Source organism: Eucyclogobius newberryi, unplaced genomic scaffold, assembly GCF_026437365.1.
Source record: "Eucyclogobius newberryi isolate DKJ021-1_F unplaced genomic scaffold, fEucNew1.0.hap1 SCAF_7, whole genome shotgun sequence".
Classification (NCBI taxonomy): Eukaryota; Metazoa; Chordata; class Actinopteri; order Gobiiformes; family Gobiidae; genus Eucyclogobius; species Eucyclogobius newberryi.
This window is the reverse complement of record NW_027316389.1, coordinates 21,825,181-21,844,125: the sequence shown is the minus strand read 5'-3', so window position 1 is coordinate 21,844,125 and position 18,945 is coordinate 21,825,181. Positions and strand designations below refer to the sequence as shown.

The window sequence follows — 18,945 nt, the reverse complement described above, 5'->3', positions numbered from 1 at the left end:
TGGACCAGCTCTATACCCTCCATCGGGTGCTCGAGGGTTCATGGGAGTTTGCCCAAACAGTCCACATGTGCTTTGTGGATCTGGAGAAGGCTTTCGACCGTGTCCCTCGGGGTGTCCTTTGCAGGGTGCTCCGGGAGTACGGGGTCTGGGGCCCTTTGCTCAGGGCTGTCCGGTCCCTGTATGACCGGAGCAGGAGCTGTGTTCGCATTGCCGGCAGTAAGTCAGACCTGTTCCCAGTGCATGTTGGACTCCGCCAGGGCTGCCCTTTGTCACCGGTTCTGTTCATAGTTTTTATGAACAGAATTTCTAGGCGCAGTCAGGGGTCGGAGGGTGTCCGGTTTGGGGTCCACAGGATCTCATCTCTGCTGTTTGCAGACAATGTTGTCCTGATGGCTCCATCAAACCCGGACCTGCAGCATGCACTGGGACGGTTTGCAGTCGAGTGTGAAGCGGCTGGGATGAGAATCAGCACCTCCAAATCCAAGGCCATGGTTCTCGACCGGAAAAAGGTGGTTTGCCCTCTCCAGGTGGGTGGGAAGTCCTTGCCCCAAGTGGAGGAGTTCAAGTATCTCGGGGTCTTGTTCACGAGTGAGGGAAGGATGGAGCGTGAAATTGACAGGCGGATCGGTGCAGCGGCTGCAGTGCAGTCGCTGCATCGGACCGTTGTGGTGAAGAGGGAGCTGAGCCGAAAGACAAAGCTCTCGATTTACCGGTCGGTCTACGTTCCTACCCTCACCTATGGTCATGAGCTTTGGGTAGTGACCGAAAGAACAAGATCGCGGATACAAGCGGTCGAAATGAGTTTCCTCCACCGTGTGGCTGGGCGCTCCCTTAGAGATAAGGTGAGGAGCTCGGCCACACGGGGGGAGCTCGGAGTAGAGCCGCTGAGGTGGCTCGGGCATCTGTTCCGGATGCCTCCTGGGCGCCTCCCTGGGGAGGTGTTTCGGGCATGTCCCACCGGGAAGAGGCCCTGGGGAAGACCCAGGACACGCTGGAGGGACTATGTCTCTCGGCTGGCCTGGGAACGCCTCGGGATCCTCCCTGAGGAGCTGGAGGAAGTGTCTGGGGAGAGGAAAGTCTGGGAGTCCCTGCTTAGACTGTTGGCCCCGTGACCCGGCCCCGGATAAAGCGGTAGAAGATGGATGGATGGATGGATCTTTGAAAACAGTCTTTTAAAATAATGTAGAAAAAATGTGTTTAAATCTTATGAATTGTGAATTTGTTTGTTTCTTCTGATTTAATTAATATCTTTTGCAAAACTTTCATTTTTTTTAATCAGGTATAGTATATCATGAAGTCAACACAGTGAATGTAAATGTTCACATATTGAAAAGCAACAAAACAATTAGTAAATATATATTGTATCATAGATCTCTAAAACTGTAAGTTATACAAACTTATAGATTTCCCATAAACATACTGGTCTAATATAAATTAAAGCTAACACTGTATATACAGTGGCTATAAAAATGTCTAGACAGCTCTGTTAAAATGCCAAGTTTTGTGATTTAGGGGGCGAAGATCAAATAAAACAATGAGGTTGCATTAGTATGCACACCATCTTATAACTGGGATGTGGTTGTGTTCAGAATGAAACAATCGCATTCAAACTCATCTTAAATAAGAGTCCGTACACATCTGCCATCATTTAAACAGCCTCTGATTAGGCCGCAGTTATTTTATTACTTGGTTTACAGATCCGCCGCACTTAGATTATTGATTTCTAATTTATAAATAAAATACCTTTTTATCATATTTTTTTTATAAAGTACTGCCGACAACGCAAAATAGCATTAAATGAAATATAAAATGTGGTATTAAGTCAAAAGATAAGAGAGCGTGAAGCAATTTTTCGCCATAATCCTGCGGGAGTCATGTATTGTACTGACGCCATGTGCGTATGCGCGATGCATGATGGGTATTTAAAATGGCGATACCACAGTGGCCAGCGCTCCATGGGCCAGTGTGGTTTTGCATAACCGTACTATCTGGAGGCCATATCGTCTTGAAATAATATGCAAGTGGTGATTGGGATGATACAGTTGGAGATATACTAAACAGACACCTGCTCGACAATATATGTGACGTCATGGATTATGTCATAGAAATCACCTTGTGTTTAGTGTTCTGATGAAGATGGACCAGGAGTACAGTTTATAAATATCTCAAAACACTTTTTGAGATTGCTCAAGACTCAAAGGTGGTATGGACGATTTTTTTCAGCAAATTTTTTATCATATTTCCTCGTGGCGTGGATAAATCATTTGTCCTGCCACGTATCAATCATAAAACGCACCTACCGCTCACCTGCAGCCGCGTCAGGCTCTTCCCCATTGTTTCTGCGTGCCTAAGCGCATGGATCTATCATAATATAGTTCCCTCAGTGTACGGGGCAAAATGAAGACGGAGAAAGACAGTTCGAGCTGACACAGAAGAGGACAGAAATCTACGGGAGACGAGAGATGCGATGCGCTCCTTGCGCTAGTAAACAAACGCACGTGTGTGTTGTATCGGTCTACACGGGGGAGTGCGCATGCGCACTTCCACCTGTGTTCTCAAATCGCCGAAAAATCGTCCATACCGCCTTTAAGCCTGGTATTCCCTTTCTTCAGGCCTGATGGAAAGGCCCCAAATCGTTTATTAAATCAACTTTTGGACTTCCTTGGTGGCATTGGAGTGGGCTTTAGGTCAACTCAAGTTGAAAAACTCTTTTGAAATTTAAGTTATATTTATATTTATATTTCGTCCGCCTGTTCAATATATTTAATTTGAAAATCCGTAAACCAAGTAATGAAATAACTGCGGCCTTAACTCCCAGTGAGGTTCAGCTTTTCTTGTAGGCTCTTCCTGACATTTTCTCAGTCGCATCTTAGGGCTAAAGCCATGGTCCGCAGAGAGCTTTCAAAGCATCAGAGGGATCTCATTGTTAAAAGGTATCAGTCAGGAGAAGGGTACAAAAGAATTTCCAAGGCTTTAGATACACCACTGAACACAGTGAAGACAGTCGTCACCAAGTGCAGAGAATATGGCACAACTGTGACTTTACCAAGAACTGGGTGCCTCCAAAATTATTGAAAAGACAGGAAGGAAAATGGTCAGGAAAACTGCCAAGAGGCCTACAGTGAAATTAAAAGAGCTGCAGGAATTACTGGCAAGTACTGTCTGTGTAGTACATAGTAGTGACAATCTCCTGTCTTCTTCATATGTCTGGGCTATGGTGAAGGGTGGTAAGACCAAAGCCTTTTGTTACAAAGAAAAACATCGAGCAAGGCTACCAAAAGCATGTTGGAAAATGTGTGGTGTCTAATGAAACCAATGTTGAACTTGGCCATAACTCCAAAAGGGTTTGGCACAAAAACAACACTGCACATCACCAAAACAACACCATGCCCACAGTGAAGCACGGTGGTGGTGGCAGCATCATGCTGTGGGGCTGTTTATCTTCAGCTGGAACTGGGGCCTTAGTCAAGGTTAGGAACATTTTCAAATACCAGTATCAGTGTTGGCACAAAACCATCAGGCTTCTGCTAGAAAGCTGAAGATGGAGAAGAACTTCATCTTTCAGCATTACAATGGCCCAAAGCATACATCCAAATCAACAAAAGAATGGCTTCACCAGAAGAAGAGTTACATTTTGGAACGGCCCAGCCAGAGCCCAGACCTGAATCTGAAGAGGCCCTCGCAATCTGACAGATTTAGAGCATTTCTGCAAAGAAGAGTGGGCAAATATTTCCAAGTCAAGATGTGCCATGCTGATATACTTCTAGCCAAAATGAGAATGTTGAAATAAAATCAAAAGGTGCTTAAACGACATATTAGTTGAAGGGTGTGCGCACTTATTCAACCACATTATTCTAGTTTTTAATATTTACTCCCTCTTCCCCAAAATTACTTTTTTTCCCCCAACTGATTCATACAGGCTATTTACCTTATTCCGGAAGCCCGTCCAGGCACTAGGGCTGTGCTCAATATATCGATATCGTGACGGACGTCTTGGCCGTACGTGTATCGATACAGAGATGTGTATCACTTAAGCAGCATGAAGTCATTAGAAATGTCCAAGTTCTACACTTCTGAACCTACAGACTGATGCATCAAGGCCAAAGCTGAGGAGCTAAAAATGTGACTACATCATAGGACAGTTGTATTCTGATATTTCATGCAGTAGAACATGAAATTCTACTGCATTTGGTGTTTCTACTTAATCAAAATATAATTTTAGTAAACTTTTAACACCGGTTTTAAGGGATATCCATGAATCAGGACGAGTATCGTACAAAGTTCCCTGTGTCGGGATACGTATTGTAACTGTACTAGGCAATACCCAGCCCGTCTAGGCACCGCCATAGGATGTAATCCTTCTTCTGGTTGCGCTTACAACGGAAGTGTCGATACATGGGAAGAAGAGGGAAAAGTGGCTGGGGCGGAATAAGGTCAATAGGCCACATTAAAGGTGTAAACATTTCTGAAATGACTTATCTTGATCCATCTTTTTAACTTAACAAAACCTGGCATTTTAACAGGGGTGTGTAGATGTTTTATATCCACTGTAGTATTTAAAGATTGTTGTAGCAAATGTGGTCCTCAGTGGTGAAAATGATCTGGTTTACACAGTGTGAATGTTGCGGCCCTCAGAACGTTACCGTGGAGAACTTCCCTGTTCTTAGTCTCTCTATTCCTCCAGGCACCAATTAAAGTCCTAATCCTGAACCAGCGGCTCAGGGTGTGCTCTGTGCTGCTCCCTGTGTCCTCTATCTCATGTCTCCTCTTTCTCACTATCACACTGCACTTCACCAAGTTAACTCTGCAAAGAGGTTCATTTGAGCTGGATGGCCCCAATATTTCCCATTGTTGAAAAAAGATTAGCACATATTTCTACAATTAGAAAATCAAAATACTTTTACCACAAGTCAGGCATTCATTCAGAAACAGAGTGTTGGGCTGCAATAATAAACACTAGAAAACTAGTATGCAGTAAAGCATTGTTTGTCTGGAACGTTCTGCATGGTGTTAAACAAAAGAAAACTTAATAAAACATGCATTATCACTGTGTGCGGGCTCACAAAATGCTCTGGAGAAAAGAAAATAGGGATAGTTTAACTTGAGGCAAAGTACAATAAATGAAGTTATCTTAATTTCAGGTAAAACAACGGAGAAAAGCATGGCAAGCCATCAGAAAATATACATAGTGTGCCTTTAATGCTTAAGTTAAAATGAATTTAAGTCTGTAACTATGAATGTTATAAGTTGGTAGGGGCTTTGAGGGAAGGACTGACTTTGTATTGAATTCACTGTCTGCTACAATCAAAGGACTGAATGCGCTTTTACTGTTTTATATGCATATTTTGTCATTAAACAGCTTTTATTATGCAAATAGCAACTAAATTGAGTCTTTCTGTCAACTGCATGTGCACACTCAGACCCACACCTTCTATTCACTCAAACGGACTGTGTGAATTTGCATCTGGGCTGCAGCAGTCCAAGCTCCCAAAGGCATCAGGCTGCTTTTATTCCTCACATTTACAATAAACATCATTCAACCTCATTCAGTTTGTGCATAGAAAAGGTGCAAAGGAAATATTCGGCCTTAAGATGCTCTGGGATTAACTACAATGGACACAGAACAGTGGCTTAGCATTGATTGATTTACAATAACGTTAGGTTACACAAAGCTTACTTTTAATGGGCTCACTTGTGACTATTAATAACCTTAAATCCCTTGCTGCATATTTCTGTAGTAAGCAAATAAAATGCATACGTTTACATCTTGTTGGTTGTAAATCTTTTCAGCCTATGGTGTTTTTTTTTTACTGCAGCTCTTCATTGTTTAGCTTTTTTTTTAGATAATAAAAGTTTTAGGACAAAGTGCTTCAAGATCAAAAGGTGTCCACTACCTGCAGATCTGCTAAATGTACATTATGCTAACCAGGCTAAAACGATGATATGACAGTATAAAGCAGAGGTCAGAGGTCACTCTGACAGCAACATTATGTGACATGCTTTTCTTAAAAAAGGTATCTCTGGGATTTGGTATTTGACTTTTTTTTTACATTTTGTTACATTGTAAAGAACAATATGGATCCAAAGCGGCTTAGTAACAGAAATAGGTTCAATACAGACAACCTCTCTCCACAGTGACATTTCACCACAGCATAGGAGCACTTGAGCCTCAGGTGCAGGACAACTCTGAATAAGCTAATGATGAGGCTAAACACCCTGATAGAATGCAGTGGATTTGTTACTGAAGTAAAAGTACAGACGCAGAAGCAAAGCATTTATACAAGAAATGGATATCTTTGGAGCATACTTTTGGAGGCAGGAAAGAAGGCCAGAAGAAAATGGACGATACAAACTGTGCCAATACTCAAATGATAACTGGACTAAATTAAACTTCTATGGTGGACAAGATGTGGTGTAATTTAGTTTGATTTTATTTCATTGGATGTTTTTGTGCAATTTACTCTGTCATCTTCCATTTTCTATGATCAAATATGTTGTAATATTTATTGCCATTTACCTGATCTACACAAGATGTATTTTAGTCATTCTGTGACTGAACTGTTTCTGAACTGATAAAGGAACTCATGGTGGAGGGAAAAGCAATGGTTTAGAACATTTTTAAAGTTCCAAACATAATCCTGCTGAAGCTTGCTGCCCCTGACCTCTCTGAAGGCCACTGTGCTTAAGCGCGTGTGGATTTTATAAAACTCTTTTCTTGTCATTCCTCTGCCCCTGTAAACTCTGGAGCCAAGCACAGTGTTTGTCTAACCGTTTACATGTCACGAGCAGCACAGTCACGACTCGCTCCCATCTCACATAACCCACAAACACAAATATTGCATGAATATTAGACTGATTATTTTCAGACTATTGAATAATTAGCGTGCAGAGGGGATATATTTGTGCTTCACTTCTACTTGACCTTCAACTGTAGCGTAATGCACCTGTGCCATCAGGAGTGGTGATAAAAGGCCCCTCTCCTCCTTTCAGTATAAAAAGGTTTCACACAGTGGCATAAAGAACGACACTCAACTCAAAATGACACATGGCAAAAATAGCTCATGATTATTAGAGAATAAATGTCTTGTTTGTCTGTTACACTAGTGTCGTTCCTAAAGCTGAAGAGTGTTCACTGTTTCACCATTCAACAGATATTTTGGTAACACTTTAGAATAAGGCACAGATACAGAACATTTATAAAGGTTTGTTAATCATTAAGTAATTGTTAACAAAAATAAACTAATCCTTAACATTAACCAGCCCTAACACTAACACTAACCCTGGTCAATTATTGTTAAGTTATTAGTTTGTTTGTCACTGATTAATAACATTTTTATCTATACCTGATTCTACAGTGATACCGATATTTTGTTTTGAACTGTTAATTGCCATAGCAACGGCACACATTTTTCATTGCTCCTCTTCCTTGTTGATTAGTAATTCAACACAAATTCAAGCAATCTTGAATATCATATTTCAGCAACAGTACAAAGCTTTTTTCTTCAATGTGAAAAAGAAAAAACATGAAACAAGGCAAGGAGGTGTCATCAGTGTTTAGTAGCAGCCCAGGCGTTCTCCAGAGGTTTATTCTAGGGAGCTGCAGCTGGTTGTCTGTCAGAGTCCTCTTTGGGTTTGTGCTGTCTCTGCACCACCTGTGACTGAGAACACACTCACCTCTCAGCACAAAAATCTGAGAACATATTTGACAATGCAAACACTAGGTTTGCTGTGTACTCCACCAGTTAACAAGTTTTAACAGTCTTAAAAAGTTTCCGCTCTTTGGCACGAACACCACTGTTTCTTGTCTTTAGGTCCTAGCATTTGTCAGTGTTGTGTTGCGTGCTAACATCTGTGTTTCACATATGCAAAATCATCCAAAGCCTTATATATATTATTTATATTTTATACAATACATCAAAATACTAAATGATTTTCTTAACAATAGTGACGCTTAGTAATTCATGATAAAAACGCAAAATCACAAAAAAAAACACAAAATGAGTGTGTCACACATGTTTTGGAGAAGGAATCGCTCAAGAGACTAATAGTTTTCTGATTCTGATAATATATCTTGTAGTAACTGTGTTGAAGTGACCAATTCAGAATAACTAGTTCTTAGTCAAGGTCTTAGTTACAATGCCAACAGCTAATAAGATAAGATAGTCTAGAGGTCTAGAGGTCTATATTAACCTTTTTTGTTATAAACACAAAAGACCAATTCTTCTCAAATATTGTTCACACATATAAAAAAAAAAAAAACCTACAGAGCAATTAATATTAATAATCCATCCATTGTACAGGTGTGCCTTTGGCTGCCCACAAGTTGCAGAATATTTGCTAGAACTGGAACACGCTGTGGTAAACACCGATCCAGAGCATCCCAAACACGCTCAATGAGGGACATTGTTCATCCATAACAATCCCCTCATGTTCCAGCATGATAATGCATGGCCCCCAAAATTCCTGGAAGTTGAAAACATCCCAGTTCTTGCATGGCTAGCACACTCACAAGACATGTCACTCATTTATATGTTTCATCAGAGTCATTATGAATATTCTGGGGTGGAAAATTGCATGTGAGGTGAGACACTTATGAAACAATCTCCTGGTCAAATAATTCATGTCGTCTTGACATTGCAGCATTTACAAGAACAAAAGCTCCAGTGGAACTTAATGCGACCTGCTCCACTGCACAGAACACTTCCTCTCCACTTTCTGACATGGTCATCATCTTGGCTTAGGCACACTGTAGACAGATGCTGCCCCTCCCCTCTCTCTCTCTCTCTCTGCAGCAGGTAAAAGCTGCTTTGTCAGGACGGCCCTCCAGACTGTAAACCTGGACTCAAGCCAGATCTCGCCCTCCACGTTTACACTGTCATTATGGGACACTCATCTATAAAACCAATCTCTATAACTTGTGATGAATCTAGACATGCTACACATCAGTTACAAGTGCACTGACAGCGAGAGCTGAGTCTGTCAAAGAGGAATAAGGAATGTTTGATCATGTGTATGTTACTTTTGGACTTTGTGATCATAGGCAGCCATCCTTAAAATGACACAGAGTACGTCTGTCCTACGAATTGTGCCTTTTAAAAAGATGGTTTTGATGGTTTAAGATCAGCTCGACTTGACTTTTAATGTGTTAGACAGCAGAGTGTCTGCTCTCGTCTCTCCATTTGTCTAAATATGTCTCAAGATTAGAGCTGGTGTGAGCAGATCGTGATCTAGTTTACACGGGCCAAAGAGTTATTTTAGGACATTATACAAATAGTACATTATAGGGAATATGAAACCTTAGAATCTAAGATCTATGCTTTATATTTTCTGATATATGAGTTGAAAAAGTGCATTGTGTTTAGACACATTGCTTTGGAAAGTTCCACAGTAACAGTGGACTTTAAACCTATCTATCTCCATGGAGACAAGCCACCGGCAGACAACGTTACAGGTCTGTGGAGATGCGAGTCCGCTCACAAGGAAAACGCATGTTTTCTATGAGAATGCTGGAGTTTTTGAGCGGTTAAAATAACTAATTAAATGAATGCTGCTAAATAGATACATTTATTTCTATATTGTGGAACATCCCAGACCAAGGTAATAACATCTCCATGGAGACAAGCAGGTATTCATGGGTTCCACGGTGAACATCTATTATGTTACCATAGCAATTAACAACTCAATACAAAATATTGTATCTTTTGAATGGCAAATATCACCTCTAAACAGAAAATCTAAATGAATAGAGTCTACGCAAATGACATCACAACAGTTGACAATGAGTGGCAAAACAGTTTCAGTGGTGAGTAATACATTTCTAAAATGTGAAAGAGCTGGTAAAGTATTATTATAAAAGTCTACAATTCTGCTAATATTTAGATGAAGTCTGACATCTAAAAGGAGGAAAAGCAAATAAACAGCAGTTGAAAACCAGACAAACAAAAAGAACACTGCAGGCTCTGCACACATTTATTCATACTTTGGTCAAATACAGTTGATTACCTTTCTGCCCTCAAATAAGTTGTTCCTGATTCAGTTTGTTAAAGGTCCCATAACATGCAAAATCAACTTTTCAGAGCTTTTAACCTTCTTACATTACTATTTGTGCTTCATATATGTACCCAGAGTGTTTTTTTGATTGATTCCCGCAGTGTTTAGCCAAATTACAGACTATCTCCTTTCCTCGAATCTCCAAACTGACAGGCGGTGGGGCAAGACCGCGTCATAAGGGCAAGCACGCGTCATTATCCCCCCTCCCCCCTCTCCACCCCCCTCCCGCCTGCCGCCCCCCCCCGCCCCCTTCCCCCGGCTCCGCACTGCTCCAGGCTCCCGTGTCTCCCCATACAAGCCCCGGAGTTTTTCTGCTTCGATTTACGACGAAACACGGCTCAAAGAGGCCCAAAACTTCATTAATGATATTGCACTCTTTACTATTAGCACAATGGTGAAGGTTGATGTGGCAGCTGATGCAGCAACCGGGACAATAAACGGAGAGAAGTTCTATTCGATACCGAAAAACCAGGAAATAAGAGCGCGATGGACATAAGACTTATATATATATATATATATATATATATATATATATATATATATTCTATATCTAGAATAAACACCAGATTTATAGATTTATTTAGTCTCAAAGTAGTGTTGATCTGAAGTTCTATCGTTTCTCACTGGCGCGGCGCTGCGCACCGCGGAGCAGACAGCTGTGGGGCACACACTACGTCACAGGTGGGCGGGGCACACACGCGCTCTGAGACTACGTCACGGGTTGGGCGGGGGAGCCAGATCGCTCTTCGCAAGGGTGGGGGCGAATATCAATCCAAGCCGTCTGCATTTCCGGGTTGGTGAGGGGGTCCAAGGTCTGGGTGATATTTCTTAACTATTATGTTAAGGGTGTTGCACAACACTTATTATTATCAATTATACACTTAGGATAGACTACGAAACATGAAAAAAAGCATGTTATGGCACCTTTAAAGAAATTAGGCCTATTTGATGGGACGAGGGAAAGTGTCCTTTATCTCCCTCTGCCATTCACAAACAAGAACAAGGCACCAAGAACAGAAAAATAGAAACTGTAAATAAATTTGAGCTTAGAAAAAAAATTAGGCAAAACCAGCAAAGAAAGACATTTTGTGTGCAGTCCATTGTTCTCATATTATACTCAGGCAAAATGTCAAGGAGCATTTATCAAAACAAAATGACATAAGTGCAAAACATTTCAATGCAGTGCCCTTTTATAGGGGTGAAGAAAATTTGATTTGTCATAAAAGAATAAAAAATTATCAACTATTGAATATTGATAAACCAAAGAAAAGAGTCGTTAGGGATTATTCAATTGGACAGATTTGAACAGAGCCATCTGCTTGTGCTTTCTGCTGCTGCAGTGAAATCGCTCTCAGAGTGGATTTCATGAGAAACGACATTGCAGGAGAGAATTAACAACCTGTGTTACTACGATAGACTTAGCCACAATCTATAGGGTTTAAGTAGTTCCTTTAGAAATGTATGTTATGATCACACTATCTAGTGTGCAACAAAAAAGAGGAAGTCCCTAAGCGCTGGGTCAGTGACTTGTTCCTGGTCTAAATAGTTGAAAACTCGCTGTGTGACTCCATGACACCCCTCCACACACACTGCTCTAACCTGGAAAATACTCCCTTGATCTCTCTTATTTGCATTCAAATGCTTATTTTAAAGACAAGTTGTCAAGTTACATGTCTTTCTTTCATTAGAAAGACATGTAACATGACATGAAACATGACACGAAATATGACACGTAACATGACACGAAACATGACATTGAAACATGACATGAAACATGACATGAAACATGACACGAAACATGACACGAAACATGACACGAAACATGACACGAAACATGACACGAAACATGACACGAAACATGACACGAAACATGACATGAAACATGACATGAAACATGACATGTAACATGACATGAAACATGACATTGAAACATGACATGTAACATGACATGAAACATGACACGAAACATGACACGTAACATGACACGAAACATGACACGAAACATGACACGAAACATGACACGAAACATGACACGTAACATGACACGAAACATGACACGAAACATGACACGAAACGACATGAAACATGACACGAAACGACATGAAACATGACATTGAAACATGACATGAAACATGACACGAAACATGACACGAAACATGACATTGAAACATGACATGAAACATGACATGAAACATGACATGAAACATGACATGAAACATGACATGAAACATGACACGAAACATGACACGAAACATGACACGAAACATGACATTGAAACATGACATGAAACATGACACGAAACATGACACGAAACATGACACGAAACATGACACGAAACATGACACGAAACATGACACGAAACATGACACGAAACATGACATTGAAACATGACATTGAAACATGACACGAAACATGACATTGAAACATGACATGAAACATGACACGAAACATGACACGAAACATGACACGAAACATGACACGAAACATGACACGAAACATGACACGAAACATGACACGAAACATGACATGAAACATGACACGAAACATGACACGAAACATGACACGTAACATGACATGAAACATGACATTGAAACATGACATGTAACATGACACGAAACATGACATGAAACATGACATTGAAACATGACATGTAACATGACACGAAACATGACATTTAATATGACACAAAACGAAACATGACATGTAACATGACACGAAACATGACATTTAATATGACACAAAACGAAACATGACATGTAACATGACATGTAACATGACACGAAACATGACACGAAACATGACACGAAACATGACATGTAACATGACATGTAACATGACACGAAACATGACACGAAACATGACACGAAACATGACATGTAACATGACATGTAACATGACACGAAACATGACACGAAACATGACACAAAACATGACACGAAACATGACATGTAACATGACATGAAACATGACACGAAACATGACACGAAACATGACATGAAACATGTCATGAAACATGACACGTAACATGACACGAAACATGACACGAAACATGAGAGACTGGAACGACTTTCTTGGACTTTGGATTTTATATATGGAACAATTTTAAGAAACCACTTTATGCTGGCTTAACAAGTTTCTTGCCAAGTAATCTGTTTCATGTGACAGCAAATGCACCGCTAAGTGAAAGTGTTTGCAGTGAGTCACAGAACTTCATTATTTAATTTCTATCAAGAGACTGCAGGGCATGTCGTTGACTTTTGACTTAATTAATTTACTGATGCTGTGTTTGTAGTGTCAATTTCACATCTCAAGTTTAAGCTAACATTTGAACAAAAGCTAACTTTGTAGATTAAGGTTGATGGAGTTTGAAAAGAAAGTTTGATTAATTAGATATTACCATTAGAACTTTAATCAGGTATTACCATTGTGAGATATACTGTAACTCATGCATTGGACGTGGACATCTGGGCTTTCAATTCAAAAAGACCATCTCCTTATTATTCAAATGTGCATCATATTTCTGTATTCCCGTAGGTTGAATATGTTGATTATCTCAAAGTCTGTTCAGAGTTAAATGCACGCTATTACCAAATCATTCTATGTAATATTCATTGATCCATGACACTGAAAATATCCCTCTGTTTTTCAGGTCCTGGGATGAGTTCCACGATTGTGCTAATGTGGCAATGGCGGGCTGTCCTGACGAGGCAGCAGCTGTTTGGGAGTCTCTGCGCCAGGAGTCCAAGAAGATGGAGTTCTCTGGAAACTTGTATGAGATGTGCTCCAGACTCACCAGCCACTCCTCGACTTCGAACTCCGCCTCCTCCAACAACCAGGAGAAGATTAACCAAGAGTCTCTACGAGCCAGTTGCCCACGTCCCACGGCAGCTCGTCTCCTCCTGCTCCTGCCCTCACTCCTGCTGCTTCTGCTCTGGTTATAAGCAGCAGTCACAAAAGGACACTCTACTTTCTCTTCTTTCTCTTCTGTCTCTGGACTTTTCACGGATTTCCTCTGCTCAATCGGGGCTAAGGATTTGCAACTGCATGTTAAAAGCCTGGCGGCCTTTAATGTTTAAAAGAGTGTTTTGGGCATATTCTCCGCCTTTCAGTTTATCATCTAAACTTTATCATCAACTATACCAGCTTTGTAAAGACACTTGGGGTTTCACAAGATTAGAGAGTCTACGAACAGTAAGATGACTAGGGCCACACTGTAAACATTCAATAGCTTCTGAAACCAACAAGTATAATAACGATGATAGTGAAATACCGGTGACAAACGTAACAGATATTGATGTCTGTTATGGTCAAAGACGTTTGATGTTATCCGACTGAAGGTTTGTTTATAATGTCAACACACTTGTTTCCATCAGTTACAATGAAGGTGCATCTTAACCACTTTGCTTACTATCAAACCTTTGACCTGTGAATTGTGACTGAACAAAGCACAGATCTCTATAGCTCCAATGATTAATCATCCTGAACAATATCAGCATCAGCACATTTTACCAATTAAATACAATTTGGGAAAGTCAGATTTACTGTGAATGTAATAATACAAATATTTTATTGATTGGAATATTGAAAGACACTGAAAATACTGGTCAAACCCTCATAGACTAAAACCTTTGCTTTTTGCTAGGCCAGGCACGGATCTGGAGTGAGATTTACTCTGCTAATCAAACTGAGACTTTCTAATTCTGCCTTCAAGGAATCAGAGAAACCAAATTTGATGTCTCCCAAGATTCTTGGTTCAATAAAGACCTCAACTATTGTGTCATCTGGGATGCACTGAGACGCCCAAGGCTCTGAATAGCGCTTCAGAAACAACCAAATAAACATGAACTGCGACCAACTAGACACTGATCGAAGGTCATTGTTACGGATAGAACAGCTCATGATTGATCTGTTTTTCAATGTGTACAAGCTCGAGCTTAAGTCAGTTTTTCATCTCTGCAGCATATGCTGACACCATGAAGGTTGTACAGGGCCAACCATTGAATAAATGAAAGTTGTATTTGCCAACAACGTCAGCTGCAGTAAAAATGATTAGAGCGGTCACTAACAAATAGGTCCGAGGCCAACCAAAGAACATACTATACATTTAGAGGTGAAGCTTAATAGTAGTGAAGCTTTTTTAGACTTATCCCACTAGCCCCTATGTGTTTTCTTTGGTTTATTATGCGGCTCCTAACATTTCTATACATATATAACAAACATTAAAGTTTAAAGTAAATTCCCTGACAGAACCACCAGTTTTGACACGGACAAATAAAATGTACATATATTACAAGAACTAATCAGGGTTAGAGCTGGCACAGGAAAGTGGTGCTAGGTAACTAACCGTTCATGTGTGAAGATACTGTAAAGCCTTTTGAAATATCTCTGTCGCTGTATTGCACATATTGCAATATTTGACTTTGAACATGTTCGCCGTTTACAATCACAACCAGATGTGTGACGTGACACTTGGCATCAGACCTGCCTCGAGCTGCTTGTTATTCACGGGTGGGAGGATCAGAAGTACCAATAGATTACAGGCACAGAGAGAATGAAAGAGAAGAGTATAAACCTGCAAAACAAACACTATTCTGCCACTTGTGAAGGCCTAAATCGAACCCACCTGACTAACCGCGAGTGCGCTTTACACAGGAGGGTCTACTTTTGTTCTCTGCTAGAAAATAAATGAGACTGGAGAAAATCTTAAGTTTTCAAATGTGAGAAGAGAAGCCAAGGGTTATTATCAACAAGACTTTTTCATTGAAGAGCTTTTTAGCAAGGTTTTCGGAAATGCAAGGCAAGTTGTCAGTAAGGTCAAACTGAATACAATTGCAGAATGAATGAACAAACCTGCTTGAAAGTTGTGCTATGTAGACTCAAGGATGAAAAACAACTGTGTCAAAAGCAGCACAGGCAGACGAAATATCAGTCGGTAATGACCTTTATTTATCACAGCAGATTTTAACAGTTTATACAGAGTCTAACTGGTAGGCAGCTCTAGTGGTGAGCGGTTTAGCCACAGAGCCAAGCGGGTCGCTCACCAGGAGGGAACAGGCCAAACTCGTGGTGAAAAACAGAAGGCTGAGGTAATAGCCAGAGCAGAGACGAGGAAGGCAACGGGGAATAAGTAACACAAGAACAATCTTTCTTTGCACAGGCGGGAGCAGGCGTAATGCAGCTGGAGGTGTCACAGGTGTAGGGAGTTGGCCTGATGAGGAGGCGTGGCTAACAGGTAGAGCGGAGCAGAGACAGGTGTAGGGAGTGGGTTTGATGAGGAGGCGTGGCTAACAGGTAGAGCAGAGCAGAGACAGGTGTAGGGAGTTGGCCTGATGAAGAGGCGTGGCTAACAGGTAGAGCAGAGCAGAGACAGGTGTAGGGAGTGGGTTTGATGAGGAGGCGTGGCTAACAGGTAGAGCAGAGCAGAGACAGGTGTAGGGAGTTGGCCTGATGAGGAGGCGTGGCTAACAGGTAGAGCAGAGCAGAGACAGGTGTAGGGAGTTGGTCTGATGAGGAGGCGTGGCTAACAGGTAGAGCAGAGCAGAGACAGGTGTAGGGAGTTGGTCTGATGAGGAGGCGTGGCTAACAGGTAGAGCAGAGCAGAGACAGGTGTAGGGAGTTGGTCTGATGAGGAGGCGTGGCTAACAGGTAGAGCAGAGCAGAGACAGGTGTAGGGAGTTGGCCTGATGAAGAGGCGTGGCTAACAGGTAGAGCGGAGCAGAGACAGGTGTAGGGAGTGGGTTTGATGAGGAGGCGTGGCTAACAGGTAGAGCAGAGCAGAGACAGGTGTAGGGAGTGGGTTTGATGAGGAGGCGTGGCTAACAGGTAGAGCAGAGCAGAGACAGGTGTAGGGAGTTGGCCTGATGAGGAGGCGTGGCTAACAGGTAGAGCGGAGCAGAGACAGGTGTAGGGAGTGGGTTTGATGAGGAGGCGTGGCTAACAGGTAGAGCAGAGCAGAGACAGATGTAGGGAGTTGGCCTGATGAAGAGGCGTGGCTAACAGGTAGAGCAGAGCAGAGACAGGTGTAGGGAGTGGGTTTGATGAGGAGGCGTGGCTAACAGGTAGAGCGGAGCAGAGACAGGTGTAGGGAGTGGGTTTGATGAGGAGGCGTGGCTAACAGGTAGAGCGGAGCAGAGACAGGTGTAGGGAGTGGGTTTGATGAGGAGGCGTGGCTAACAGGTAGAGCGGAGCAGAGACAGGTGTAGGGAGTGGGTTTGATGAGGAGGCGTGGCTAACAGGTAGAGCAGAGCAGAGACAGGTGTAGGGAGTGGGTTTGATGAGGAGGCGTGGCTAACAGGTAGAGCAGAGCAGAGACAGGTGTAGGGAGTTGGTCTGATGAGGAGGCGTGGCTAACAGGTAGAGCAGAGCAGAGACAGGTGTAGGGAGTTGGTCTGATGAGGAGGCGTGGCTAACAGGTAGAGCAGAGCAGAGACAGATGTAGGGAGTTGGTCTGATGAGGAGGCGTGGCTAACAGGTAGAGCAGAGCAGAGACAGGTGTAGGGAGTTGGTCTGATGAGGAGGCGTGGCTAACAGGTAGAGCAGAGCAGAGACAGGTGTAGGGAGTTGGTCTGATGAGGAGGCGTGGCTAACAGGTAGAGCAGAGCAGAGACAGGTGTAGGGAGTTGGTCTGATGAGGAGGCGTGGCTAACAGGTAGAGCAGAGCAGAGACAGGTGTAGGGAGTTGGCCTGATGAAGAGGCGTGGCTAACAGGTAGAGCAGAGCAGAGACAGGTGTAGGGAGTGGGTTTGATGAGGAGGCGTGGCTAACAGGTAGAGCGGAGCAGAGACAGGTGTAGGGAGTGGGTTTGATGAGGAGGCGTGGCTAACAGGTAGAGCAGAGCAGAGACAGGTGTAGGGAGTGGGTTTGATGAGGAGGCGTGGCTAACAGGTAGAGCAGAGCAGAGACAGGTGTAGGGAGTTGGCCTGATGAGGAGGCGTGGCTAACAGGTAGAGCGGAGCAGAGACAGGTGTAGGGAGTGGGTTTGATGAGGAGGCGTGGCTAACAGGTAGAGCAGAGCAGAGACAGATGTAGGGAGTTGGCCTGATGAAGAGGCGTGGCTAACAGGTAGAGCAGAGCAGAGACAGGTGTAGGGAGTGGGTTTGATGAGGAGGCGTGGCTAACAGGTAGAGCGGAGCAGAGACAGGTGTAGGGAGTGGGTTTGATGAGGAGGCGTGGCTAACAGGTAGAGCGGAGCAGAGACAGGTGTAGGGAGTGGGTTTGATGAGGAGGCGTGGCTAACAGGTAGAGCGGAGCAGAGACAGGTGTAGGGAGTGGGTTTGATGAGGAGGCGTGGCTAACAGGTAGAGCAGAGCAGAGACAGGTGTAGGGAGTGGGTTTGATGAGGAGGCGTGGCTAACAGGTAGAGCAGAGCAGAGACAGGTGTAGGGAGTTGGTCTGATGAGGAGGCGTGGCTAACAGGTAGAGCAGAGCAGAGACAGGTGTAGGGAGTTGGTCTGATGAGGAGGCGTGGCTAACAGGTAGAGCAGAGCAGAGACAGATGTAGGGAGTTGGTCTGATGAGGAGGCGTGGCTAACAGGTAGAGCAGAGCAGAGACAGGTGTAGGGAGTTGGCCTGATGAAGAGGCGTGGCTAACAGGTAGAGCAGAGCAGAGACAGGTGTAGGGAGTGGGTTTGATGAGGAGGCGTGGCTAACAGGTAGAGCGGAGCAGAGACAGGTGTAGGGAGTGGGTTTGATGAGGAGGCGTGGCTAACAGGTAGAGCGGAGCAGAGACAGGTGTAGGGAGTGGGTTTGATGAGGAGGCGTGGCTAACAGGTAGAGCAGAGCAGAGACAGGTGTAGGGAGTGGGTTTGATGAGGAGGCGTGGCTAACAGGTAGAGCAGAGCAGAGACAGGTGTAGGGAGTTGGTCTGATGAGGAGGCGTGGCTAACAGGTAGAGCA

At 42.9% G+C, this 18,945-nt stretch overlaps 1 protein-coding gene across 1 annotated transcript in view; it reads left to right on the top strand.

The window, feature by feature from the left end:
* The window catches only part of nrn1la (neuritin 1-like a), a 74,544-nt gene extending 60,443 nt beyond the window's left edge, over positions 1 to 14,101 (top strand). Inside the window, exon 3 of the mRNA XM_072435155.1 lies at positions 13,700 to 14,101. Coding sequence (XP_072291256.1) covers positions 13,700 to 13,991 — 292 coding nt within the window. The 3' untranslated portion in view covers positions 13,992 to 14,101. The remainder of the gene's footprint in view (positions 1 to 13,699) is intronic.
* The last annotated feature ends 4,844 nt before the right edge of the window (positions 14,102 to 18,945 follow it).